The sequence below is a fragment of the Gobio gobio genome (assembly GCF_949357685.1).
Source record: "Gobio gobio genome assembly, chromosome: 10".
NCBI classification, from domain to species: domain Eukaryota; kingdom Metazoa; phylum Chordata; class Actinopteri; order Cypriniformes; family Gobionidae; genus Gobio; species Gobio gobio.
In genome coordinates, this window is record NC_137116.1 from 45698249 (window position 1) to 45726106 (window position 27858).

At 37.6% G+C, this 27858-nt stretch overlaps 5 protein-coding genes across 10 annotated transcripts in view; 4 read left to right on the top strand and 1 right to left on the bottom strand.

The window, feature by feature from the left end:
- Nucleotides 1-461: 461 nt before the first annotated feature.
- Nucleotides 462-6717, top strand: armh1 (armadillo like helical domain containing 1; the record flags this gene model as incomplete). The annotated part of the gene is made up of 11 exons (XM_079826346.1): nt 462-667; nt 793-861; nt 1638-1804; nt 2057-2253; nt 3225-3309; nt 3400-3516; nt 4096-4168; nt 4285-4414; nt 4524-4601; nt 6464-6545; nt 6689-6717. The coding sequence occupies 11 exons, from the start codon at nt 462-464 to the stop codon at nt 6715-6717; spliced, it is 1233 nt and encodes a 410-aa protein (XP_079682472.1).
- A 525-nt stretch (nt 6718-7242) lies between these two features.
- On the top strand, nt 7243-15390 carry mutyh (mutY DNA glycosylase). Its single transcript, XM_079826686.1, has 15 exons — nt 7243-7579; nt 7693-7820; nt 8282-8321; nt 8411-8484; nt 8571-8612; nt 8699-8770; nt 8884-8997; nt 9183-9280; nt 10733-10877; nt 12064-12154; nt 12251-12433; nt 12532-12677; nt 12829-12978; nt 14877-14918; nt 15019-15390. Exons 1-15 carry the CDS (start codon nt 7471-7473, stop codon nt 15148-15150), a joined length of 1566 nt encoding a protein of 521 aa, XP_079682812.1. The 5' UTR covers nt 7243-7470; the 3' UTR covers nt 15151-15390.
- A 356-nt stretch (nt 15391-15746) lies between these two features.
- Nucleotides 15747-20351, top strand: elovl8b (ELOVL fatty acid elongase 8b). Of its 6 annotated transcripts, none has more exons than XM_079826694.1 (9): nt 15747-15948; nt 16297-16362; nt 17192-17257; nt 17457-17644; nt 17727-17807; nt 17971-18027; nt 18130-18244; nt 18518-18645; nt 19076-20351. In XM_079826694.1, exons 3-9 carry the CDS (start codon nt 17200-17202, stop codon nt 19241-19243), a joined length of 795 nt encoding a protein of 264 aa, XP_079682820.1. In that variant the 5' UTR covers nt 15747-15948; nt 16297-16362; nt 17192-17199; the 3' UTR covers nt 19244-20351. The 6 variants fall into 6 exon arrangements, with proteins under 6 accessions (XP_079682820.1, XP_079682818.1, XP_079682816.1 ...); XM_079826693.1 differs by having other exon boundaries at nt 15758-15948; nt 16312-16362; XM_079826692.1 differs by having other exon boundaries at nt 15747-16362.
- rps8b (ribosomal protein S8b) lies at nt 19642-26569 on the top strand (the record flags this gene model as incomplete). The annotated part of the gene is made up of 7 exons (XM_079826348.1): nt 19642-19668; nt 20031-20095; nt 20530-20635; nt 20815-20914; nt 21764-21939; nt 23754-23883; nt 24305-26569. 7 exons carry the CDS (start codon nt 19642-19644, stop codon nt 24412-24414), a joined length of 714 nt encoding a protein of 237 aa, XP_079682474.1. The 3' UTR covers nt 24415-26569.
- glis1b (GLIS family zinc finger 1b) overlaps nt 26444-27858 on the bottom strand; it is a 109272-nt gene continuing 107857 nt past the window's right edge. Inside the window, exon 11 of the mRNA XM_079826658.1 lies at nt 26444-27319. Coding sequence (XP_079682784.1) covers nt 27186-27319 — 134 coding nt within the window. The 3' untranslated portion in view covers nt 26444-27185. The remainder of the gene's footprint in view (nt 27320-27858) is intronic.

Sequence of the window (27858 nt, forward strand, 5' to 3'; positions counted from 1 at the left end):
TTAAGATTTGTGTACTTAAGTTCCACATTTAATTTTGAGTGTGCGTTATAAAGAAATTAGGAAACAACCACAATCCAACGAAAGCTGTTGTATTGTAACAAAACGTTAACAGCAAAAAAAAACCATTACGTCCGCGTTTTCTATCAATAATGGAGAGGTTTACAATGTGAGGTAGGCTAATAGGTTTTTGGTGTAATTCTTCGTTTTAATGTTCAGACATTAAATGAGCATAATAATCGGCATTTTAGGCATAACGTTAAATAATAGGCTTCTTATAGGCTACTGTTAGTTTTCACAAACATTGTATCACAAAATGTATTACTGTATTTACTTTATTATATGTTGTGATGTAATACATCTGAATCTATTAATTACAATTTCCAAAAAATACAGTAGGGCCTACAGCTATGTACAGTATAATTATTTTCATCATTCTCCACAGTCTGTGAAATGCTTGAGTCATGTCTAGCAGTAAAGAGCAGGCATCCATCAGTCAGGTGATGTGTTTCCTCCACGAATGGGACCAGGGGTGTAAGACGGTGCGTAGTCGAATGCTGAGGGACTTTCTGGCCAAGAACACAGGAAAGACATGTCCTGAACTGGAGCTTGAGTTTGCTCAAGTTGCCAGCCTGTTCCTTGCTCGGCTCACTGCCTGGATAAGACTAACGTAAACACACTTATGGTCACGCTTAACCTATCTGTGCTCCTGAATCGCAGATTAAAATGTTACATTTGAAGCTTAATTGTGTGAAAGCTTAATTTCATGGCCATCCTTACATTTTTTGTTTTCAGCTACATGTTTGGAATGTGTCTAGACCTTCAGCTGAGAGCATTGGGTGTTTTCCTCTCTGCCAATAGCAGGTAAAATACTAGATTAAAGGGATAGTTCACCCAAAAATTAAAATTATCCCATAATTTACTCACCCTCAAGCCATCCTAGGTGTCTTTGGGCTTCAAATCTCAGGCTGCCATTCACTGCCATTATAAAGCTTGGAAGAGCCGGGACATTTTTTAATATAACTCAGATTGTATTCGCCTGAAAGAATATACACTTAGGATGGCTTGAGGGTGAATAAATAATGGGGTAATTTTCATGTTTGGGTGAACTATCCCTTTAATTCTGTGAATATAAATTTACAAATGGTTTACATACAATATACACTCTAAAAAAAAAAAAAAAAGGTTCTATATGGCACCAAAAATGGTTCTTCGTCGTAATCATAGAGGAACCACTTTTGGTGCTAGCACCATATCTTAACATGTTCTGTATATGGTAGCGGTGCTATATAGCACCTTAGTTAGCGGTGCTATATAGCACCTTAGTCAAAGAACCGGTGAAGAACCTCTGAAGAACCACTGAAGCACCAAAATTGGTGCTATATAGCACTTAAAAAGGTTTCCCTATGATTACCAGCCAATAACCATTTTTGGTGCCATATAGAACCTTTTTTTTTGTGTGTACTGTACAGTTTACACAATAAAAAGCTCAGCTTTAGCAGTAAAACTTCAAGACAAGAGAAAAACAATGCAGAATGTAATGCAAAATGACAGCTTTTCACCAAATAAAGAAAATACACAAACACCAGAAAACACTTTCTATTCTAACATGGTATCCTTTTGTTTGTTTGCCTGATCAGTCATCAGTACATGATTGAGTTTCTGGAGGTGGGTGGAGTGCTGACCTTACTTGAGATTCTCGGGCAAGATAAACTCAAAGATGAGGATAAGACAGAGGCTCTTCACCTGCTCCAGATCATCGCCGACTCGGGCCAAAAATATAAAGAGCTTATCTGTGAAGGCTACGGTACTCACACTGCACAACAAACTGACAATCAAAAAGCGAAACAGTTCCAGCTCATTTTCAGTGACATTTTGCAACATTTCCATAAAATATTGTGAGGTTAAAACCTTGCATGACTCAATCTGGACATGTTTTGAAGTTTGTGTATTTTGACAGGAAAGTTCTGACACACACACAGTCTCACACACACACAAACACATATACTGGCTTATGAACTGATTTCCGCTCTCGCATATGTTCTTCTCTGATTGACAGGTGTGAAGGCCGTAGCTGAATGTTTGGCCAAGTCTGAGATGGAGGGGACTCAGGAGACCGCCGCCGCCCTGCTAGAATCGTTGGCCCATGGAAACTCCAAATACCAGAATCAGGTGTACAAGGGCCTGATCGCCCTGCTGACCTGCACCTCACCAAGAGCACAGCAGCTTGTTTTACAGACCCTACATAGAGTTCAGGTACAACAGTGTCACAGGATGACAATCAACACCAGAGGTTTTTTAATTGTAAAAAAACCCCGGTACTTTTGTATAGTATATACAGTACTGGCCAAAAGTGATATCCTGAAGGGGGTTTTGTTTTTAATGACTTTAGAAGTTTGATTAAACCATCAAAATATGAGTAAGATATTTAATATATGAGGGAAAAACAAAACATGGTTAAGGTATTTATCTGACAAAATTATGTACACAATCAGTGATTCATATTTTGTTGGCTGTCTCTTGTTTTTGCATTTTCATAATTTCTTTGTATGGCCGAAAAAAAAAGATGGCAGCACAATTTGGCATGTTTCATTGCGTTATCACATATAAAACACATGACTCCAAACACAACTAAATAATAAGCTTATAAAATGTTTATCACTTTTTTTATAATATTCAAAATAAAAGTTTGTGTTTAAATAATATATGTGTGTGTACTCTGTTAATTATTATTTATATATAAATACACACACAAGCATGTATATATTTAGGAATATTTTTTTATTTTTATATATAAAACATTTATATTTATATATATTATAGATTATATAAATGTATATACAGTATATACATGCAAATATTTCTTAAATATATAAATGAATGTGTGTGTATTTATATATCAATAATAATTAACAGAGTACACACACATATTATGTAAACACAAACTTTTATTTTGGATGCGATTAATCGCGATTAATCTTTTGACAGCCCTATATTTTATATCACCTGTTAGCTGTTTTGCAGATCACTTTAATCGTTTTTAAAAGTACAAATATTTGAAATAGTCTCACTAAAAATATGATGAGCTCATGAAAACTGCATTTATAATAAATAATTATACAAGAGCTAGAAAAATAAAATGGTTTTAAAATTGTTTTTATAATATATATGGGATGTCAGGCATGAAATGTCAGCATATCATTTTTGTTTTGTTTATTTTTGTCCAGCCCATTATAAAAACAGCCCATCATAGCATAGTGGAACCCTTACTGAATCTGCTGAGGTCCCTGCATTTAGAAGTACAGTATGAAGGCAAGCATACATTTCAAAATGTTGCATTATTTGTTGTCTACCCTTCTGTGAAGCTCACTGTTTCATTTTCACTTTTATTTTTACTTCCAGCCACAGACCTAATAACGGAGCTCATGCAATCAGAGGTTAGACCGGCTCTGCTCAGGGGTCTAGTGGCTTTTCTCAAACCAGCTAAAGAGAGAAACCCCAAACACAAGATGCTGTATGGTATGATCTGTTGCTCATTTTCTCTTAATTAAAGCAAGGCATAAACCTTGTGTAACTGCCAGGGTATTTGTTGTTTGCAACTGAAACAGTGGTTCTCCAATAACAAAACTGCTTTGCATTATGACCACGTTGCAGCGTGGAGACATCATCTTAATTGTTACCTTTTGGGCTTTGTAATTTTATTTGGAGCAGATGAGATGAGAAACAAACATGGATTGTGGATTGCATTAACATCTTGCCAAGTTATTGATTTGTCTTTCATGAGAGTCATACATGGGCGTCCGTAGCAAAAAAAAATGTGGGTGGGTCCTCTCACAGAAATATTTTACTGGAGTAGATTCCATTTACATTAAGTACAAATAAATCGCCTTATTGGTGAAAATAAAGCGTCTAACGTGTTTAATAAGCGTTTATCAGTCAGGAGTAGGTAAAAATGCGTGCTCAATTAGAGACGATAAAAGTGCCCAAATCATTGGTCTTAAAAGGTCTTGTCCCACCCACATACAACGGTTATGACGCCCATGGAGTCATAAATCATGTATTTGAGATTCAGCTGAAACAGTTTGAGTGTTTTGTTAGATACAGAGGTGGCCAAAATGACAGATTCGCTCCCTGTGCTCCTCCAGCAAGCAGCTTCTGCAAAAACTATCAGGTACAATCAGTGACTTCAAACAATGGATACATTCAAGACATACAGCATGCAAAATAGTATACAAGACAAGCTGGTCTGTGTGTTTATTATGTACGTATATTGACATGATGTTACAGGATTCTGGCACAGAGAAGTGAGGAGATATCTAAAGAACTTCTCTCTCTCAGAGTGATCCATCACTTACTGTATGCAATGGGTAACAAGGAACATGCAGATGCCCAGAGACAAGCCAGTCTGGCTTTGGAGGTACAATTAAAACATACAACCACACTCATTGGCTCGCTTGTTCGCTCACTCACAAATGTTCATTCTGCATCAGGCAAGAATATGATATTAATGTGTAATATCTGTTCAGCATTTTGTCCGCATGTATCCAGTGGTGGAAGAGCATGTACGCAGAGCAATGGGCAGCACACTCTTTGAGTCTTTTATGGTGAGGTCACTTCCTATTTCACACACGCGCACACACATACACGCACACAATGGGTTTTCATGTTTTATGTGGACATTCCATAAACATAAGTAAGGGACAATCCACAGCTAGCTGTGCATTAAACAATTTTAAAGGGGTCATGAACTGGCTTTTAAAAAAAAAATTATACTGTTGTCTGAGGTCAACTTATGACGTTTGCATGGTTTTTACATTCAAAACCATCATAATGAATAAGTAATAGGCTATTTTCTGCCTTGGTTTTGAGGCTCTCTGAAAAACGCTCGGTTTTGATGGGCGTGCCGCACTGAAGACTTGGAAGTAAACGCCCACGGCTAGGATTGGATAAGATTTGCATATTCAATGAGCTTCAGCTCCCCTCAGTACATGTGGAAATTGTTTTGAAAGCGTCTGGAGAAACGCTCACAGAACTCGCGAAATGCCTTTATCAAACAAACACAATGATTCATCTCATCCACCCGCGATTGATTGGAATGTTATTTTTGTATTACTTGGCCAGCCGATCAGTGAATATAACCGCAAACCGTACACACACACACACACACACACACAAGAAAGGAATGTTATTTCACTATTTAAGACAGCCCGTTGGCAGGCCGGTGATAAGTTTTGGTTGCCTGTCTGAAAAACACATAGCCCCGGGATGTTGGGCTTTGCGAGCTGGCGTTACAAGTCCGAGTCTGATCACGAATTAACCAATAACACCTTCTCCAGCCTGTGACAGCGTGCTTAGGTATGTAATCAATAGATATCAAACGATCTGTAACAATTCAATACTCACATATATAAAAACATGTTTTACCGTTGCACCGTTCCTGTCGGATCCAATATAGAAGGCACAGCATTGTGTGTTAATCTCAATATGTCTGCAAATCCAGTCTCGACCTGTATCTTGTTTACAATCGATTCCACATCATTTAGCTCCACGAGTCGGTGGGCGGGCTTGAGGCGGTGCTTCTGCATTCTATGACGTCAGTGGTCGACATATTCTGAGATCTCTCGTTTTCTGGGCCTGGTGTCAATAAAAGCTTTTCTTTGACTAACAAGGAAGTTTTCAGCTCTGAAACTTACAGGATATTCTTATATCACGATGAACTTTAATACATCAAAGGCTCAAAGGAAAGTTGATTTCTCAATTCATCACCCCTTTAATACACAACGTGGAGGCAAAGAACTACCGGACGCGAAGCTAGCCGTGGATTATCCTGCTTATACCATGGTTGTTTGCCAACATTGCCAACTTAAAGTGTGACGTATGTGTGCTTGTTCTTCAATAAAAGCAGTGCATTAATGTAGAATGGTGATTGAACTGACTTAGAGAATTAAACTGACCTGTGCATTAAACGGTTTTATTGCAGCCAATCAGAATCGAGTATTCAGACAGACCATGGAAGGATGATTCTTATACTTTAAACTATATTCTATGCCCTAGCCCTAACCCTTCCCCTAACCCTGCCCATCACAGAAAACTTTCTGCTTTTTTTACATTTTCAAAAAACTTCACTTATTTGGTTTATAAGCTGTTTTCCTCATGGGGACCAAAACATTTCCCCACAAGGATAAGGATTTCGGATATTTCCATCTTTGTGGGGACATTTTGTCACACACACACATACACACATTTTTCTTTGACGTGATTTTTATACTGTAAATAACTGTATGTATATTCTATCCCCTAAACACAACCCTCACAGAAAGCTTTTTGCAAAAAAATATTATTTAGTATGATTCATAAGCTGTTTTTCTCATGGGGACCATACTATAAATACATTTGCCATTTTCCCTTTACAAAGTCATTATAAAGTTTACTTTAAAGTGTGTGTTTTTCTTCATATTGTTTACAGCTCAATGCTGATGAACTGCATTTAAGCATGGATGACATTCAAGCTGACATTTTACGATCAAATATAGTAAACATTTCATGTGGTGAGTTGATAAATCGAGAGAGAGAGAAAGCTCAGTTGTATGTTTTTATCATTATTTGAATAAAGAAAACACGTTTGCTACATTTTGGCCATTGAAAAGGATTGTATATAACAATGTCTTTCAATTTTCCCTTTTTTCTCCAGTGCTTGAGGAACAGATTTCAGATTCTTGAGCAATGCTTATAACAAGTTTCAAAGTAAGAACAAAATGATTTCTTGTATTTTGTTGTTGATGATGGTGTTTTACATTTTATATATTAAATAATAAAAGTGATTACAAAGATAGTGAAGAGACTTCTGTGTTTCTTTGGTTCACTTCAATGTGGGTGCATTACAAAACTGTTAATTATATATATATATATATATATATATATATATATATATATATATATATATATATATATATATATATATATATATATATATATATATATAGGATATATAAAACTATATCATATTTTAATGGCTGTGACGTAAGCATAATAAAGTATGCAAATTATAGTATTCAAATTAATATGATACAATATGCATGTTATAAGTTAAATTAAACACTAATTTTTATACAGTAGCGGGATCCCTGCTCTGTTTTTCTGGGTTCTTCCAAGCCCTGTGAAGGAGAAAAGGCTGAAGAATCATTAAATATGCAGTGACAAGGCGTTTCAGAGTCGGCTATTGGTTGACATTGGTTAACACGCCCCGCCCTTCAGGAAGTGAAACAGAAGGCGGGAACGGTACTGCATGTTGTCGTGAAAGATTGCGTCCCTTACGGTTCTCATCAAAGTCTTTGCTTACTGTCAGCAGTACTATACATGTCGTTTGTAATCGCTAATTTGGTTTTACACACTGATGTACTTTCAATTTGTGCTTGATCTTAACTTGGAAGTTGTTAGGGAGTTCAGTGGTTGTTTTTAAGTAGTGAAAGCGCTATGAGCAGGTTAAGATCAGCAGTGCAGAAGGGGAAGAGAGCGGCTCTAGAAAATACAGAGGTGGTCAAATCCAGCAATAAGAAGAAATCAAAGCCTGCCATTAAAGAAGGTGAGTGGTGCTCTGTGTGCTACTGAAAGACATTGGCTTCAAGGCAACTCTATGTTTGGCTTTAAAATGTTATAATGTAAAATAAGTTTGTCCTGCTTTCTTATTCCCATCAGAGGAACCAGCTGAAACTGAACCTTCATCATACCACTTTTTCCATGATCCAACTGAAATCTCTCTTTTCCGCTCTCACCTTCTGGAGTGGTATGAACAAAATAAGAGAGAACTTCCCTGGAGAACATTGGTAAAGGCATCTCATATTGTTAAATATTAAATAACAATCTAACACACTGTACATAGTTTTTGTCACGTGACCATATATAATATATGTGTGTGTGTGTATATATCAATAGCACATTTAACACTGCAGGGGAAAATATTTTATTCTAAGATTAACAATATGTATCATACATATCTGAATTGTCTTTTAAACCACATAAATTATTCAGTTAAAGTTTAGCTTGAATTATTAAATTAAACTTTTCCACAAAATGTTGCCGCGGGGTGAAGTGTGTTAAAAACTTGAGCGTTATTTGCGTCAGTGTCTTAAAATTAAGGAAATTCCATTACAAACACTATTACAAAATGTTAACATACTAAATATTAAAACTTTTCTTGACTGGTTTATAAATAGGTGTATCAAAACTTAAAAATTTGATTAGGATTTTTTCCCTCATTCTTGTTTTTATGCTGTAATTCATACAGGCTTTGACAGAACCATGTGTTAATATCAGGACATATGCAGGTATGAAAAAAAGGGTTTCATGATGAGCATAACCTAAATCCTTTTTATTATTCATATTTCATTTTTTTCTTCTCATGCCGTTCTCTCAGTGTGGGTCTCAGAGATCATGTTACAACAGACTCAAGTGGCCACAGTGATAGACTATTATAACAGATGGATGAAGGTAGGCAAGCTCCTTTGGTGTGATTTCTCATTTTCTCCTCTCACAGCTGCCACATATTTATGCTGTTTCTACGCCTTTATTTTTAGAGATGGCCGACTGTGGAAAAACTTGCTGCAGCTACACTGGAGGTGATGGTTAAATCTATACACATACAAAATAAACAGACGGAAACATAGTGAGCATCTAACACTGGTGGATTGTTGTCTCCCTGCAGGAAGTGAACCAAATGTGGGCGGGTCTTGGATACTACTCTCGAGGACGCAGGCTGCATGAAGGCGCTCAGAAAGTAGGTTTAAACATAGTATGCCGAATCTAGATAATATTTAGATGTTTGCCTTTTTATATTTATGTAATCTGCACATATTACAAAGACATTTTATGCATGACACCTTAAAATAGGTGGTGTCAGAACTGAACGGACTGATGCCAAAGACCACAGCGGAACTACTGAAACAGCTGCCTGGGGTCGGACGTTACACCGCCGGGGCGATTGGTTCTATAGCACTTGGACAGGTAACTTTTTTTTCATTGGTGCATCTGATTTGCACCACTATAAAATGTGGTTCTTAATTGAATTTATTTGTGTGATCCACTGAAATCAATTGGGGCAGCACTGTATTGTCAGGGTTCTAAACACTGGATATTTAGCTGTAAACGATGGTTGTTCCTTTGTTGCAATGGTGTTTGTTATTCTCTAGGTGACGGGTGCAGTTGATGGAAACGTCATTCGAGTTCTGTGTCGGGTTCGAGCCATAGGAGCAGACAGCAGCAGTCCCACTGTAACAGATGCTTTATGGTAAGATCTAGGGGTGTTCAATTCCAGGTTTTTTGGAGTCAACTCCGATGGAATTGACTCCATTTACTTTACATTAAAACAGGGTCGTTACACAATTTTTTTTATTTATCCCCGACAAAAAGTCTTAAAATCCCCTTTTTAACACACTTTTAGTGTGACTGTTCAAATTAGTTCAATTTAGCGATGACTTGATGAGTTGCTATCAATGTTGCTACCTAGCTGTTGCCAATACCTATTTTACAGAGGGAAAATTCACGAAAAACAGTTGTGGTTGAATATTATGTCAGAATTATAGAAAGAAGGTATTCTTTAATGAATTCATCTTATTATAGGCTAATGGTTAAAGGAACACTCCACTTTTTTTGAAAATAGGCTCATTTTACAAGTTCCCTAATCAGTCCATTAGCATCTCATTCAAAAAATGACCAAAGACACTTTCAATATTCACAGCCCTTTACAACACACAGAACCATGGCTAATCACACAGGTAAATCCACAACACAATTTGTCAGCTGCAAGCCTGAAACTTTCTCTGCAACTACACAAACTTAGTGCTGGTCACATTGAAAGTTACCTAGCTGGGGGCTACTTTCAGGAGCTGCGTTCCATCATTGCGCCGCTGCAGCCTAGGTACGGCCGCGAAGATCCGCAACTATTACGCAGGAATGAGAAAGTAGTTCCTAGCCATATAGGTGTAGAAAATCGCAACTTTTCATTTTCAGTTGGTCTTAGCACACGATGTAACTGTAGAAGAGTCAAGTTTTAAATACGAAAAATATTGAAAGTGTCTTTGGTCATTTTTTGAATGAGATGCTAATGGACTGATCAGAATCAATGATGTATGCTAAGCTATGCTAAATGTGCTACCGCCAGATACAAAGATCGGCTGAATGGATTCAAAAACGGTAAAACTCAACTATTTAACTCTAGGGGACTTGTAAAATGAGCCTATTTTAAAAAAAAGTGGAGTGTTTTCCTTTAAGTGATGGCGCTAAACGAACATGATCATTGTCTTAAAAGCTTAAAAGGTGCTTGGACAGGAGAGTTATAGTTAATTACAAACTAAAGCCTCTATGGATGTTATCTATTTCTAAAGTAAGCTACAGTACATGTAGTATAAATGTAGGCTATGTGACAAAGTTTTTGCTACAGCTCTCTGACGCGGTGTAATACATCAGTGTCTGAATTCCTCGCTTTATTTCGTTCACTACATGCTTATATAATGCACTATATAGGGATTAGAGAATCAGTAAACAAGTGAGCAATTTCGGACACGACACAGAGAGTCGATTCCTGTGCTGCTGGAGTCAACCGCGACTCTGAGGCTATATAGAGTCGAGGAATCGACTCCACATCACTACTAAGATCCATTAACTGATTTACTGTTAAGGAAATCTAGATTTTAGTTGTAAAATGCTGGATTTAATTGTGATGATTGTTGGCCTATTTCAGGAAAATTGCTGATGCACTTGTTGATCGTGAGAGACCTGGAGATTTTAATCAGGCTATGATGGAGTTAGGTGCCAGAGTCTGCACCCCGAAATCCCCTCTCTGCAGCCAGTGTCCCATTCAGACCCACTGTCATGCCTTTAAGAAGGTACTGCTGAACAGCTGTCACCAATATACACTCACCGGCCACTTTATTAGGTACAACTACTAGTACCGGGTTGGACCCTCTTTTGCCTTAAGAAGTGCCATAATTCTTTGTGGCATAGATTCAACATGGTGCTGGAAACATTCCTCAGATATTTTGATCCATATTGACATGATTGCATCCCGTAGTTACTTCAGATTTGTCGGCTGCACATCCACGATGTGAATCTCCCGTTAGACCACATCCCAAACCACAGGAGTCCAAAGGGTGCCAAGAAAGTATCTCTCACACCATTACACCACAAGCAGCCTGAACAGGATGGATTCATGCTTTCAGTTTGTTTATGCCAAATTCTGAACCTACCATCTGAATGTCGCAACAGAAATCGAGACTCATCCAATCTTCTGGTCCAATTTTGGTGAGCCTGTGTGAACGCCCGCAGAATTGCAGCTCACTGGATATTTCGTCTTTTTCGGACCATTCTCTATAAACCCTAGAGTTGGTTGTGTGCGAAAATCCCAGTAGATCAGCAGGTTCTGAAATATTCAGACCAGTCCTTCTGGCACCAACTGTCATGCCACATTCAGTCACTTAAATCACCTTTCTTCCCCATTCTGATGGTCAGTTTGAACTTCAGCAGATCATCTTGACCATGGCTGCATCTGAAATCGCATACTCTCTTGAGTAGATACTTATTTTGAATAAGTAATTATTTCACAACTGATAAAAAAGTATGTTCTATATGAATGTGTGTAGTATGAATGTAATCTGGACGTACTACATTCGCCATTTTGTCATTATCATGTGACCTAACGGTGTCAGTTGCGTTGCTTCACTGCCATTCACAAATCCTCATCCGTGTTCTCATGGGATAGTAAAATGGTCATCGTACTTCAGAATCTCGCCGGAAGAAGGTGGTAATCCGGTATTTTTAGCCTAGTCTTTTAGGAGTACTGTAAATTCGGACATACTACTTTTGTCACATACTGTGACAAACTATTCACTATATAGTAGGGAAGTATGCGGTTTCACATCCAGCCCACATGCCTACATGCATTCAGTTGCTGCCATGTGATTGGCTGATTAGATAGCAGGTGTACTTAGTAAACTGGCTGGTGAGTGTACTTGCCTGTAAAACTATTATATATACATTTTTTATATTGTATTTATATTGTGTTTTATATTGTAGATGAGCATTAAACAAGAGATTGACTCCAAAAAACTTCTAAGTAAACTCGCCTCAAATCTCAAAAACTCTGTTCCTGACATAGAGAATTGTTGTAAGTCTTCTGTTGAAGAGAATTCTCTCTCTTTATTTATACAACAGCTCTTCAAATTAAAAGCCCTGTCTAATGTCTGTTCATATTCTCTGACAGTGTCTGGTGGCAGCTGTAACTTGTGTCTATCAGAGGACTGGGACCCTCAGCTAGGGGTGCAGAATTATCCAAGAAAGCCTGTTAAAAAGGCTCCACGTGTGGAGCAAACACTAACGTGTATAGTGGAACGTAAGCGGGACGGGGAAGAGATGGAATATCTGCTCACTCAAAGACCAAGCAAAGGTGAATCAGCCGTTTTGACTGGATAAATTAGAAATGTCTTCCAGAAAATATAAAGATGGACAATTTTGGATTTACCGGCATGTGTTGGCCTTTTGCAGGACTCTTGGCAGGGATGTGGGAGCTACCCAGCATGCTCTTGAAAGCTGATGTCTCTGAGAGTAAATATAAAGGCTTGATATGTGACATGATGGAAAAACTGCTGGAAACATCCCTGGACACTCACTCAGTGCAGTTTGTGGGAGAGGTGGGTGTTTTCCCAAATTGTATATCCTTTTATTCAGAATGGTTTCAAACTGATCCAAATTTAATGAACAAACATGATTTACATCTTTGGTCATGTTGTGCACTTGTTACAATGCTTGATATTCATCCATGTCTTCCGTGTTCTCTGTCAGGTGGTTCATATTTTCTCCCACATCCATCAAACCTACATTGTCTTTTTCGTGCGTGTGTCTGACTGGTCAGATGGAGAGCGAGAGCAGAAGACCTGCTGGCTCAGTAAATCAGCTCTGCATGAGGCGGCTGTATCCACTGGGGTTAAAAAGGTTTGTGTTTTTTGTCATGGGTATCACAGCTAAGCCAAACTAACCAGTGTTGTTATAGTCAACTAAAACTTATATAGCTTTCTCTATTTTAAGTAAAATATAAATATTAGTGCTGCCAAATCGATTAATTGCATCTAACATAAAAGTTTGTAAATATATACACCGATCAGGCATAACATTATGACAGGTGAAGTGGATAACACTGATTATCTCTTCATCACGGCACCTGTTAGTGGCTGGGATATATTAGGCAGCAAATGAACATTTTGTTGATGTGTTAGAAGCAGGAAAAATGGACAAGCGTAAGGATTTTGGAGAGTTTGACAAGGGCCAAATTGTGATGTCTAGACGACTGGGTCAGAGCATCTCCAAAACTGCAGCTCTTGTGGGGTGTTCCTGGTCTGCAGTGGTCAGTATCTATCAAAAATGGTCCAATTAAGGAACAGTGGTGAACCGGCCACAGGGCGGTCATGGGCGGCCAAGGCTCATTGATGCACGTGGGAAGCGAAGGCTGGACCATGTGCTCCGATCAAACAGACGAGCTACTGTAGCTCAAATTGCTCAAAAAGTTAATGCTGGTTCTGATAGAAAGGTGTCAGAATACACAGAGCATCGCAGTTTGTTGTGTATGGGGCTGCATAGCCGCAGACCAGTCAGGGTGCCCATGCTGACCCCTGTCCACCACCAAAAGCGCCAACGGTGGGCATGTGAGCATCAGATCTGGACCACGGAGCAATGGAAGTAGGGTCTGATGAATCACGTTTTCTTTTACTTCACATGGATGGCCGTGTGCGTGTGCATCGCTTGCCTGGGGAACACATGGCACCAGGATGCACTATGGGAAGAAGGCAAGCCGGCGGAGGCAGTGTGATTCTTTGGGCAATGTTCTGCTGGGAAACCTTTGGTCCTGCCATCCATGTGGATGTTACTTTGACACGTACCACCTACCTAAGCATTGTTGAAGACCATGTACACCCTTTCATGGAAACGGTATTCACTGGTGGCTGTGCCTGTGGCCTCTTTCAGCATATGCCTTGCCACAAAGCAAAAATGAGAGCTCAAGAGAGCAGATCCATTAGAACAAGGACAAACCGACTTAACAGTTTCTATCCAATAGCTGTACAAGCTCTAAATGCCAACCTAAGAAAAAATTTACGTTACATATGTACAGTATACATATGTATGCAATCAAATGTCTGCACCTATCTGCACTTAACCACTTTTACTTTTGTTTAATTGTACATTTTCCTATGTGTATGCACTTTCGAAATGAGACTAAATTTCCTTGTACAGCTGTACAATGACAATAAAGTTTTCTATTCTATTCTAAAAATGGTTCAGGAATGGTTTGAGGAGCACAACATCGAGTTTGAGGTGTTGACTTGGCCTCCAAATTCCCCAGATCTCAATCCAATTTAGCATCTGGGGGAAGTGCGATCCATGCAGGCCCCACCTCGCAACTTACAGGACTTAAAGGATCTGCTCCTAACATCTTGGTGCCAGATACCACAGCACACCTTCAGGGGTCCAGTGGAGTCCATGCCGCGACAGGGCTGTTTTGGCAGCAAAAGTGAGACCAACACAATATTATATAGTCATAATGCCTGATCGGTGTATGTGTGTGTGTATTTCTAATTCTAAATATTAATAAATACTATAGTATATAAATAATTCTAAAATAACACTGAAACTAACATGGAGGAGGCCATATCAAAAAGATTTTTTATTCAGTTTTAGTCCTACTAGATGAAGGATAATGAAAGACTTCATAATTATCAAAAGTTATCAAAAGATGGTTTAGTGTTAGATTCACTTGTGTGTACAAGAAATGTGTATTTATATGTGTTGTTATTACTGTCATTCATAACTATGCAAGTCTTGTATATTTAATAACACAGATTATGAAGCTCTATGAATCCTCAAGCAAGGTGGACATCAAGGTTTGTTTTCCTGAGTTTGCATGTGCTTTATATTTTGCATTGTTTGGTATTGATTTCAAAATTATGTTCTTGTCCTGTCCTGACATTCACACTCATTAAGGAAAAGAAGAGAAAACCCACCCCTGAGAAACGGTCAAACAAAATAAAAAAGCCCAAGGGTGCTGCTACTAATGGAGGACCCAAACAACTCTGCCTCACTAAATTCTTTTCTACCTCAAAGGCAACAGCTTAAAGCCAAACCTGTTGACGGAAGCTACTCTGTATATTAATTTCTAGGATTTCTCATTATTTTATAATCTGTGGTTATCATGTAAATAATAACACATTATCTGCAGCTCTGTTGTATTTTATAATAGATTGTTCATTGTTATGAGGTATGTTTTTAAGTAAATAATAAATGTATAATAACCCTGATTTTAAAAAAAGTCTCCTTTTTTAATTGATATCCAGAATAAAAGACTGAGCTGTTTTTAAATAAACCTGTCCTTATTTTATGATCTATTTTGTACTATATTTCTCACTACCTTGTTTAATTTGGCAGCATACTTTTTTGTTTAACAGCATTGAGCCAGACAAGTTAATTAAATAACATGGTCATGTTCATTTCATTCTCTGCGCCCTGAATGCCCTTCCCTGTCTAACACTGGCTTGTCAAAATAAGAGTTTAGACATATTTTTAAATGAACGTGCGATTATTTATAATATAACATATATCTGGAAAAAAAGGCTATACAGCAACAGAACGTTTAACGTTTTATCCGTTGGTCTATTTGTTTAAAATTCAGATTATTATGTCTGTTTTACTCGGCAACGGTGGGGCTTTTAACTGTGAAATGTGAGCTGTTAAAACTGGGTGCAGTCCAAAGTTTTCTTCCCATAGATATGTGCACTACTGCATAACAACTGATAACGCACTATTTCCCATATTACTCAAATAAATTTGTGGAAGTTCGAAGTTTCCATCTGACCGTGCGTTTGATCTGAGCTCTTCCACACAGCGCTATACATTTGTAGTTGTCCTCGACCTCAGGTAAGTCCACAACTTCACTGGTACATTAATGTCGATTTCAAACTGTTATCAAAATATGAAGTAATCCGTATTCTGCGAAAACGTTAATTGCAGGTAATAATTTTTCTTTCTCCAATTTCATTAAATAATCATCTTTTTTCATTAAAATTAAATTGCAGTGATTTGCGAGAACGATTTGGATAAGTTACAGGTATCACTCTTGTTAAAGGTATCCCCAGTAACAAGGAAGTTGCACAAATCTTTGCATTTCAATTACATCAGATCCTATTAACAACGCACAAACGCAAGATATATTACGTTAATTTGATCTATTATGCAAAAACTGTGAAGTGTTTTACATATTCTAAGGTTTTAATGGATCAGGTTTCAGGACATGATGAAAATCATCTGGTCCTTGGCAGGTCTTAAAATTAGGTAAATACAACCTCAAATGAACAACAACACAACATATTACACCATGTCATTATTTATTTAACCAAAAATGGGCCAAAACGGAAAAGCTATGGGTGACAAAATAAGTACACAGGACCTGAGAGGGCAAATAGCAGTCAGGCGCTGCTAATCAAATGTCTCCTTTGGACAGACGAGACCAAGTGGAGATGTTTGTCCATAATGCACAGCATATCAGCACAAACACCTCATACCAACTGTCCATCACACTGATGGAAGGTTGTTGATTTTTGGCTTGTTTTGCAGCGACAGGACCTGAGCACCTCAGTGAATCCACCACAAACTCCTCTGTATACCAAAGTATTTTAGAGTCAAATGCGAGGCCATCTGACAGCTAAAGCTTGGCAGAAATTGGGTCTTCCAACAGGACAATGATCTCAAACACACCAGCAAATTTACAACAGAATGGCTGAAAAAATTGCAGTAGCACAGTCAAAGTCCAGACCAAAACTCAACTGAAATGTTGCGGCGGGACCTTAAGAGAACTGCATTAACAGATGCCCACAAACCTCAATGAACTGAAGTAGCAAAGAAGAGTGGGACAAAATTCCTCCAGAACGATGCGAGAGACTGATACTGTCATAAAGAAAATGATTCCTTCAACTTATTGCAATTGAATAATAGGGTGTACTTAGTTTGTTACTTGTGGCTTTTCTATTTTAGCTTTATTTTGTTAAATAAATAACGCAGTGTGTAATACAGTCGTGCTCAAAGGTTTACATACCACTTGTTTTTACGTGTGTAATGTTAGTGTTGCAAATTTAATTTTAATAATGGAGCAATCTTATATTAGTGTCCTCTATGGAAACAACGTGGGAGAGAGTGGAATCCATGCACCGCTGGATTCTAGAAAATGGGGGTATGATTTATTTCTTATTTTATAAGAGTGATCATTTTTATTATTTATGATTTATTATAATTGATTAACTGTGCTATCTACATGCAGTAGTATTTATATAATAACAATACATAAAAAAAACATTACATCATAAAATATAATAATTTGTAGAATGCACTGATATGCAAAGATTCTTGTGTTTGCTGTCATTTTATTTCAGATCAGCGGACAGACCCATGGCTTCTAGTCTGCTCTCCTGTACCGATCATCTGTATATTTTTGTGCTATCTCGGGGTTATTTGGATCGGACCCAAACTTATGAAACACAAGGAACCAGTGAACCTAAAAGCAGTGCTTATTGTGTACAACTTTGCCATGGTCGGTTTGTCTGTTTACATGTTCCATGAGGTACGTTATATATTTCATACATTACTCTAGTTCAATAACTCGTGATCTGCTGTTATCACCAGTGTATTTTTTCTCTCCACAGTTCTTGGTCACATCTTGGCAGGCAAACTACAGTTATCTGTGTCAACCTGTGGACTACAGCCGCAGTCCACTGGGAATGAGGGTGATTACGTCTGTTTAGCTGTTTAACATGTTGCCTGACTAATAACCAATAATCCCTGTATTGTAAATTCAATTTGTTGATAATGTTATCATTGTTATTTTACTTTCCTATAAAGATGCATTTGCTTCCTAAACATTATTTGTTATATTACTGTGCCCTTTAGATGGCCAGTGTGTGCTGGTGGTTCTTCTTCTCTAAAGTCATAGAGCTTAGTGATACAGTAAGTTTTACTCATTTAAATTTGATTATTGCTGATATTTACAACCAGTGTAGACATGCAATTTTAAAGAAAGATGCTTTATCTCTCAATTTCCACATTCAGGTCTTTTTCATCCTAAGAAAAAAGAATAGCCAACTCACATTTCTACATGTGTATCATCATGGAACTATGATCTTTAACTGGTGGGCAGGAGTTAAATTTGTGGCAGGAGGGCAATGTAAGTCAAGAAATTAACTTTTTTTCAAAATAAATAAATAAATAATAATACAAACACATGCAAACCCCACAGCAAAATGCAAATGCAAATGCAAAAAAAAAGTATTATATTAAAATCTATACTACAGTTAATATGCACCATTTCCTGGCCTCTTGGATTTTCATATTTTAGACCCATTAAATGTAACAATTATGTTATGCATGTAATTATTTTTTAACAGAATATCTTGTATTTTATAAATTTGACTGTGTGCCTTTTTGCCTATTCATTCAGCATTTTTTATCGGGCTGCTGAACACTTTTGTACATATTGTGATGTATTCGTATTATGGCTTGGCTGCCCTGGGGCCTCACATGCAGAAATATCTGTGGTGGAAGCGCTACCTCACCTCACTGCAGCTGGTAAATACACATAAATGCATACGCATTGCTAATCTGGTCATATGAAAAGAGATTTTTAGACTACCAGGGCCTTTTGTTAAAGGGATAGTTCACCCAAAAATGAAAATTCTGTCATCATTTACTCACCCTCAAGTTGTTCCAAACCTGTATAAGTTTCGAGATCTGCTTGGTTACAAACATTCTTCCAAATATCATATTTTCTGTTCAGCAGAACAAAGAAATGTATACAGGTTTGGAACAACTTGAGCATGACTAAATGACGACAGAATTTTCATCTTTGGGTGAACTATCCCTTTAAACCCATGTTTTGTTTTTTCGAAAAAATAATAGCTTCAAAGCCTTCAATAGACATGTCCTGTTAGTAGATGGCCAGTTGATAAGGATCTATAAGAGTCAACATTCATAACACATCAACAACCTCTCATTACAGGTCCAGTTTGTCTTGCTGACTCTTCACACTGGATACAACCTCTTCACTGAGTGTGACTTCCCTGATTCCATGAATGCAGTTGTGTTTGCATACTGCGTCACCCTCATTATACTTTTCAGCAACTTTTTCTACCAGAGCTACATAACCAGGAAGAGCAAGAAGTCTTAACAGTAGGTCCACATGCTGAGGAGACATTGAAATCATGTCTCGGCTATATTTAGTAATCAGGACTAAAAGGATTTGTTAAAACCACTGACCTCATATCTAGGTTGTAGTTATAAATCATATTTTGGTTGTAAATATATTGTCTAGATATGTGACATGTCTTGGTTTTTTCTCTCTTTTTTTTTGCATTTTGGAGCGGTGAAATCTCCCGCATTGTCATCAACCAAAACAGAACTTGAATGTAAATAAAGTGTAATCTCAGATGCTAAAAACAGCTTTGTACTATCCTTGTACGAGCGGCTCTATATTAACATTATAGTGAAGTGCACTAGATGGCACTACAGTATGAACGTAACTTGACTGCCGCTGCCTCTAGATGTTCTCGCGTGAATTCTCGCGATATGTACTCCAGGGATGCCAAGTCCACAGTTTGGACGATCCTTCTTTTAAACAATTGATGCATATATTATATTTAACTGAAATGCCTGATTAGAACTATTTTAAATTTTACCAATGATAAAACTGCGCTAGGTGTTAAGTTTTGTGGGATTTTGCATTCAGTTGCTTACACATAAGTTAATTTTTATTCAGTTCAAACCAAAACCAGTTTACTTGCATTTCTGTCTGTATTTATAACTTAGGAAGCTTTATGGTGTGTTTGTGATCGCTACGATATATAGTGGTTTTCGAGTTGCTTAACATTGACTGTAAAATGTATTTTAGGTATGAGAATTGAATATTTTGAGTTTTGACATGTGGGTTAAGTCGTTGGGCTACTTTTGGCTTGTAGTTTTGTTACGCAGACCTGGCAATCCTGACGTACGCGCAGAAAGTGTCAAAAGCTCCTAGGAATGGGTAAGTATTTATAAAGAGAATAACCTCAACTACTCGGGTCCTTCTTCAGCACCATTATGTTCTATAAATTTACTATCACAATCATAATATGGGCGTATGAATATATAACGTGAATGTAAATAAGGACTGGCATGGCGGCGGAACTTGCTGCTCATTAATAATCGCCTAAATAAGCTGTATTAAGCCTGTAGCTCGTTCATTATTGCTTTGCACCACAAACACAGTCGTCAAAAATAACAAAAGTTATTGAACCCACAAAAATAAAGTTAAATCAAGCTGCGCAGTATTCGCGACAGGTGTTTAGGGTGCGCAGTTTGTTATTTCCAGCAATTACAGCAAAACGTTTAATTTTAGGCATTAGATGTACTGACATTTATAATTTTCTATGTAATGTAAATGAATTTGTTTGTGTTTTTCATATCTGTTCACTTCAGGTATCTCCAGGGATACTGGCACAAGCGCCGTAAAACCGGAGGGAAAAGAAAGCCCTATCATAAGAAAAGAAAGTATGAACTGGGTCGCCCTCCTGCAAACACAAAGGTGCGATTCTTTAGTTGACTCGCAGACTATAATCTAAAAATAATATCAGGATATGATATATGCGCGTCATTTCATTTTGATTTGTTTCGTGGCTTCAGATACGCAGCCTGCATTACATTGGTCTTATACAATTTGTTGTTTCAACAGAATAAAAATTAAATTATTTGGAAACTTTTTAGATCGGTCCCCGCCGTATTCACACAGTGCGCGTGCGGGGGGGCAACAAGAAATACCGCGCGCTGAGACTGGACAGCGGGAACTTCTCCTGGGGCTCTGAGTGTGAGTGCACATCTCTGTTTATCATAAACACCTCTCGCTCCCTCTCTCTCTCTGTTTTGTCAACAAGTTCATGTTTGAGTGTTATGTTTTGTTGATAAACTTGTTTTTAAGAAACTAAGGTTAAATGTATTATATCTCTCAGTAACTTAACACTGACACAATGTTAAGAGAGACATTGTGAATTGTTAATATCACACAGCCTTGAAAGCACTTTTTTATTTTTTACTTTATTAATTCACCTGTTTACCAATAGGGAATTCAGATTCAAACTGGCTATCTCTATTAAATTACTTTATCATTGACCTTTTAAACATGGAGACGTCCATTTAAAAAAAAAAAATGTAAATGATTATGGTCTAGTGAAGGAGTGACTGAGCGGTCAGCAAGGCCAACGTTTTTATGTTATAAACTGACAAATCGGAGTAGCTTCCAAATGTCTTGTTAACTAATATTTGAATTCGTTGTCAGGACACTGAGTGTATGTGTCAGTGCATTTAGAAATATTAAAACCATGAGATGCCTTTAGGCTGAGATCATGGAAGTGGTGCCTGGAAATTTTCTCATAAATTTTGCGTGAAGTCTCTGATATAACACATTACTGTTAAACAAAACAATTTGCTTGAGCAGGGAAAACTGTTGAATCAACCTGTTCTTAAATGTCTGTCTCTTGGGATGCATAGACATTTCTCAGTTTTTACACATGGCATTCATCATGCCATGTGAATTATTTATTCTCTGTGGCCAAATCTAAACATGACATTGGTAAATCCTACTCTGGATGTTCTCTGGCTTTTTTCTTCTTCTTTTTTTGCCACAAAGTACATCTAATTTTGTTACTCCAACTCACAGGTTGTACTCGCAAAACCAGAATCATTGACGTTGTGTACAATGCCTCCAACAATGAGCTTGTGAGAACCAAGACCCTGGTGAAGAACTGCATTGTTCTGGTGGACAGCGCACCGTACAGGCAGTGGTATGAAGCTCACTACGCCATTCCTCTGGGCCGCAAGAAAGGAGCGAAGCTGGTAGGCTTTCATTTAAAAATAGATGAGTTATAAATAGATGAGCATATCTATTATTAGAGATTCAGGCGTTTCAGCCTCAGAACGTTCATGGACCGTCTGAGATGCAAGAGCTTTTCCAAAACCACCAGCTCCAATATTATATTTATACGGTTGCTTGCTACAATGCAAACTTTTCGAGGAGCTTGTTACATTGGTGATTTGTGTTGACATTAGTAACAGAGACAATTGGCAATGCAACGAGTTGAGTAGAGTTCAACTTTACGCATATGTGCATACCAATCGAAATAACACCTGTTAGTTGGCAGTCACCTGTGGTCCTTTTGGTGTGTTCAAGCGCAGAGGCGCAGCCAACACAAGGCGACGACTAAGTTGGTTATCGCCACTTAGAGTGTGTCCTCCTTAACAGACTGGCAGAACTTAACCAATGTCAATGTGAACACACTATAAGACTTAAAATGGTAAACATTAGAAGTGGGTTAAAGGGATAGTTCACCCAAAAATGAAAATTAGCCCATGATTTACTCACCCTCAAGTCATCCGAGGTGTGTATGACATTCATCTTTCAGACGAATAAAATCTGAGTTATATTAAAAATGTTCTGGCTAATCCAAGCATTATAATAGCAGTAATAGTTGCTCTGTTTTTAATAATAATAATAATAATAAGTTTAATTTATATAGCGCCTTTCCCAAGCTCAAGGACGCTTCACAATAACAGTAAATAACAAGCAGTTTACACATAGACGGACAGTGGACATTTGCCCAGTCCAAGTAATGAGCGATTGCAGTTGCAAATCGCACTACATTTGCAATACGACATGAAAAACAAAGGCAACAAACATTAATTACAGACAGCATGGTGGGCAGTTAGAGTAAAGATGCAACAGATTATTGCAAATGATCTATTATTATTATTGCCAGTGCAGTTTGAACAGAATTGGAGTGATATGGGCAGTTTTTTTTAGTGTAACATTCTTTGTTAGAGATGGAGGGCCAATGATTAATATTTTTGAAGTCCATAAAAAAATGCATCTGTCTGTCATGCTCCACGCGGCTCCGGGGTGTTAATAAAGGCCTTCTGAAGCGAATCGATGCGTTTGTGTAAGAAAAATATCCATATTTAAAAATGTATTTCAGTTTTTTCTATGGCTCTGCATCAGCTGTCCCCGCACCATCACTTCCGGCGAATAAGGTCAAAATACCAGCGCGATCATAGATATATACATAGATTCCTCATTAGTGCCTGCGCGGATTGGTCTAATGAGGCATCTATGTATTTATAACTTTGATCACGCCAGTATTTTGACCTTATTTGCCAGAAGTTATGGCGCTGGGAATACTAGATGACATTCGTCTGATAAGAGGTCAAATATAACATAAATACTGTTCGGTTTCCCATCAATGTGTCACCACGAGCCGCATGGTTTAATAAGGATTATGTCTGTGTTTTTACTCTCATTGCTCTCATACTCTAAAATATCCCCATTGACATGCATTATACGACCATCACACTGCAACGATTGGAGTTAAAAATCTTCATTTGTGTTCTACTGAAGAAACAAAGACACCTACATCTTGGATGCCCTGGGGGTAAGCAGATAAACATACACATTTCGTTTTTGGGTGAACTATCCCTTTAATATGGCATCTTAAGCAAGAATTAATTTTATTTTCTAATATTCAATTCATATATAAAATTAAAGACCGGGACCATGGTCCAACAATCCACACCATGTCATCAGAATCTTTTCCATAAAAAGAAAGGGGAGATGACTTGGTATGAGTTGACTTTGTATATGCATCTTCATCCCTCAGACTCCAGAAGAGGAGGAGGTCTTGAACAAGAAACGGTCAAAGAAGGTTCAGAAGAAGATTGATGGGCGCAGGAAGAAGAGCAAGATCAGCAGTTTGCTGGAGGATCAGTTCCTGCAGGGAAAGCTTCTCGGTGAGTTTTCCACACTTTTTCCATCATGAATCCTTTGAGACGCTTTGAGACATTCACGATCATCTCCATTTTCTTAAATTGATCATTGGCAAACAACAGCACACTTTTTCTTTTTGTTTTTAACAGCACACATCCGCATCAGTCCATTCAATCCATAGTCCAAAACAAATAAGCATAACAGTGTGTGTACCTGATTTAGTAATGTCACACAATGTTCTCATTTTTATGCTCATTTGAGGCAAGAAACAAAATCAAGAAACTCAAGCTATCAGCATTTAAGCTCCCTCGTGCTCATTTGACATCTGTTTATTTTTCATGTTGTACAACACCAGTCAGACTGGTCTCAAAGGCAAATCTTTGTTTAATTAGTAAAAGAGTCCCAGTGTTTCTAAGTTTGCTTTTTAATGTTCTGCTTCCTCAGCTTGTATTGCGTCCAGGCCTGGCCAGTGCGGCAGAGCAGACGGATACATCTTGGAAGGGAAAGAGCTGGAGTTTTACCTCCGGAAGATCAAAGCCAAGAAAGGCAAATAGACACAAGCAATATAACCAGGGCTCTACAGTACGAGCATTTAAGGGCGAAAATGACTATGAATGTGAAAAATTGTTCAGGTCAACCGCATGAATGATTACTTCCTAATTGGCTCACAAAATTGGCTGCTTTTTTGTACAGTCACTTCTGTATCCCGCCCTTTCATGGTACTATTTACTAACTACTATTTATTGGTTTTTCTTTGTTCATTTATTTTCAATATATATTTCAACTGTCACTTTGAGAGTCCAATTAGAATAAATCTTGTACATGTACAGTAAAGTAATTCAAAAAAGTGTCATTGTGGAATTTATGAATAATTATCTTCCCATGTCTGAGTGTATAAAACAGTAATGTTACAGTCTTAAAGGGTTAGTTCACCCAAAAATGAAAATTGTCATTAATCGTAAAACCGTAAGACCATGTTTGGAATACAAATGAAGATATTTTTGATGAAGTCTGAGAGCTCTCTGACCCCTCCATAGACAGCAACGTATTTAACACTTTCAGGGCCCACAAAGGTAGTAATAACATCATTAAAATAGTCTGTTTGACTACAGTGGTTCAACCTTAATTTTATGAAGCAACTAGAATTCTTTTTGTGTGCAAAAACAAACAAAAAGAACGACTTGATTAAAAAATGTTGTCTAGTCTGTGACAGTCTCCTATGCATTTTACGCAACCGTGCAGTGCTTTCGAGTTATACGGCAGCCGATGCTGTTCACATGAGCACCACAACGCATGTGTGTGACGATGACGCTGGAGCTGCACTGTATTTACAATGTAAACTGCGTAGGAGACTGGCACAGACGTGAAGAAATTCGTTATTTTTGTTTGTTTTTGAGCACAAAAAGTATTCTCGTCACTTCATAAAATTAAGGTTGAACCACTGTTGTCACATGGACTATTTTAATGATAGTTGTACTACCTTTTTGGGCCTTGAAAGTGTTAATTACGTTGGCTTCTATGGAGGGACAGAAAGCTCTCAGATTTCATTAAAAATATCTTCAATTGAGTTCCGAAGATGAACGAAGGTCTTACGGGTTTGGAACGACATGAGGGTGAGTAATTAATGACAGAATTGTCGTTTTTGGTTGAACTAACCCTTTAAGGGCATTTACATGAAACAAAATGTACCATCTCAGTCTTTTAGGGCAGGGGTTTTCAAACCCCCAGGGGTCCTCCAGAAGGTTCTATGGGGTCCCCAGAAAATTTCAGAGAATAAAAAGACAAAGCAAAAATGGATAAAGTCTACCGAACATTCTGTTTCATTCTAAATGTTTCTCTCCTTTCTTGCCATATACATAGGCTACTTTCCAGAATTGTATATGTTTGCTTTGTATCTTTCTAGTGAGTCCCCATTATCTTGCTCACTGGGGTTGTAACGCAGCGCCGTAAGCTGCTTACATACATTTATTGTGAAAGATGCTTATACAAATAATTGTAATTCATTTTTACATCCAACATTACGTAGGCTATAGCCAATTTATTAAGTTTGCAAACAATATTTTGTATTTATAATGTCACACAATGTATCTAACAGTTTAAATGTTTTTTCATAGGCCAAAATAAAAATAGATTGATTCTAGGAAGGGGGTCCCTCATAAAAGTTCATCATATTTGGGGGTCCTTGGCATCAAAAAGTTTGAAAACCCCTGTTTTAGGGTACTGTATTTTCTATGGTTTCATTTATTTAGCAAAAAAGTTTCAACTTAAGTGTACATTGTGACATTTTCTGAGATGAATGATCCCCATCCTATCCAAAAGGGGGCAGACTTCCCCTAGCAATAGTCTGCAATAGTCTATTAAAGTTTTTTTCCCCTGCTCAGTCCATCATATGTTCGAGACTAGTTTCTAATAAAGTTTAGGGGACATATGCACATCATTTGCAAAATGTCTTACTATTTGAATCCCCAGTATGTTTTATAGTATTTTAACAGAATTTAATGATGAATAAATGTGAGTCACCATATTCGATTAGTCAAGCGCTCAACTTAATTACCACACCTAAAACATACAATGATCCGCATTAGACTGCAATATTTAAGAGTCATTTATTTTCAGAGATTGAGAGATTGACATCATTAATATTAAACAAACTGTACATTTTATACATATGTTGAAATTGTGGTAGATATTAAAGCCATCAACCATTACAAAATAAAGAACTCTGTTTATCTGGGATGATGACAACCAAATGACAAAGCAATACAAACATTTGCAAACATTCACTGACAAAACACAGCAACACTAAATAATTGTTTCCAACACAACAAATCAGAAAAAGAGCTCTGAGAGGGAAATGTGGAACTCATCAATGATGAGCTGTGGTGGCTCTGAAGTTTCTATCAAACTGTTCCAAAGTCACAATTGGATCAGAGCTGACCAGCTGGATTTATTAAGACTAGTGATGCCGTGCTGACGACAAGGGAGAATCTCATGAGACCGAACATATCTTTCAAAACACTGGGAAAAAAGCACAATTTCATAACATCCCACAAATAAACACGCTCAACAACACAGAGCCCTCATTATTTAACCTTCATTGTAGTGGAATAGCAGCTTTTCGGGTCGTCAAAGAAGCAGATAATATTTCAGTCCAATGAGGTGATTCAACAATGCATTTTAAGAAAGAAAGAAAAAAAGCTGAATTCTGAGAAAAACGGAATGTCTGACAGGTTGAAACTGCGTTGACGGAAGAAAAGAAAAACAAAAAGACTGGTTGGTCTGAAAGAAGACGTTTGTGTAGATGGCCGACAGGACTGGCCTGATTCTACGTCTCAGTATACACTGAAGACATTTGGCTCAATCCACGATCGAAGCCGCCCACCTGAAAGAAAACACTTTCCTCTGTGCCTGGCGAGAACTGGCAACCTGACCCTATGATGTCCGGCACCAAGCTGAAACCTTTGCATTAAGAAAAAGGGAACATGGAAAAAGTGTTATAATTTAATTACACACTCTCAGAAAACGTGCAACAAATTGTCCCATTAGAGAATCACTAAATCTACCCCTAAAGAGAGCATACGAGTACTTTGCCCATAGTACTGTAAGTACTAATTATGCTACTATAATATAAACCCTTGAGGGGTATACTATCACAAATAAAGGTTCTAAAAGGGGGTTTTCACAGTGAGGCCATAGAAGAACAATTTTGTGTCGCCCAAAGAACCTTTCAGTGAACAGTTCTTGAACCATTGTTCTCTTAGTGTAAAGAGAAATAAAGAACCGTTTTCCACTATAAAGGATATTTTGTGGAATGCTATGATTTAATGCATGTTAAAAACCAATAAAGAACCTTTATTTTTAAGTGTAGATAAGCTGCCCAATTTTTGCACATCAAGAATACTTTGTAGGGTAGTGAAACTGAAGACAAATAGCTGAGAAACATGGGAAAGAATAACTAGACAGGGCTGTGTTTCCGAAAAGCATCGTAAGCTTAAGGT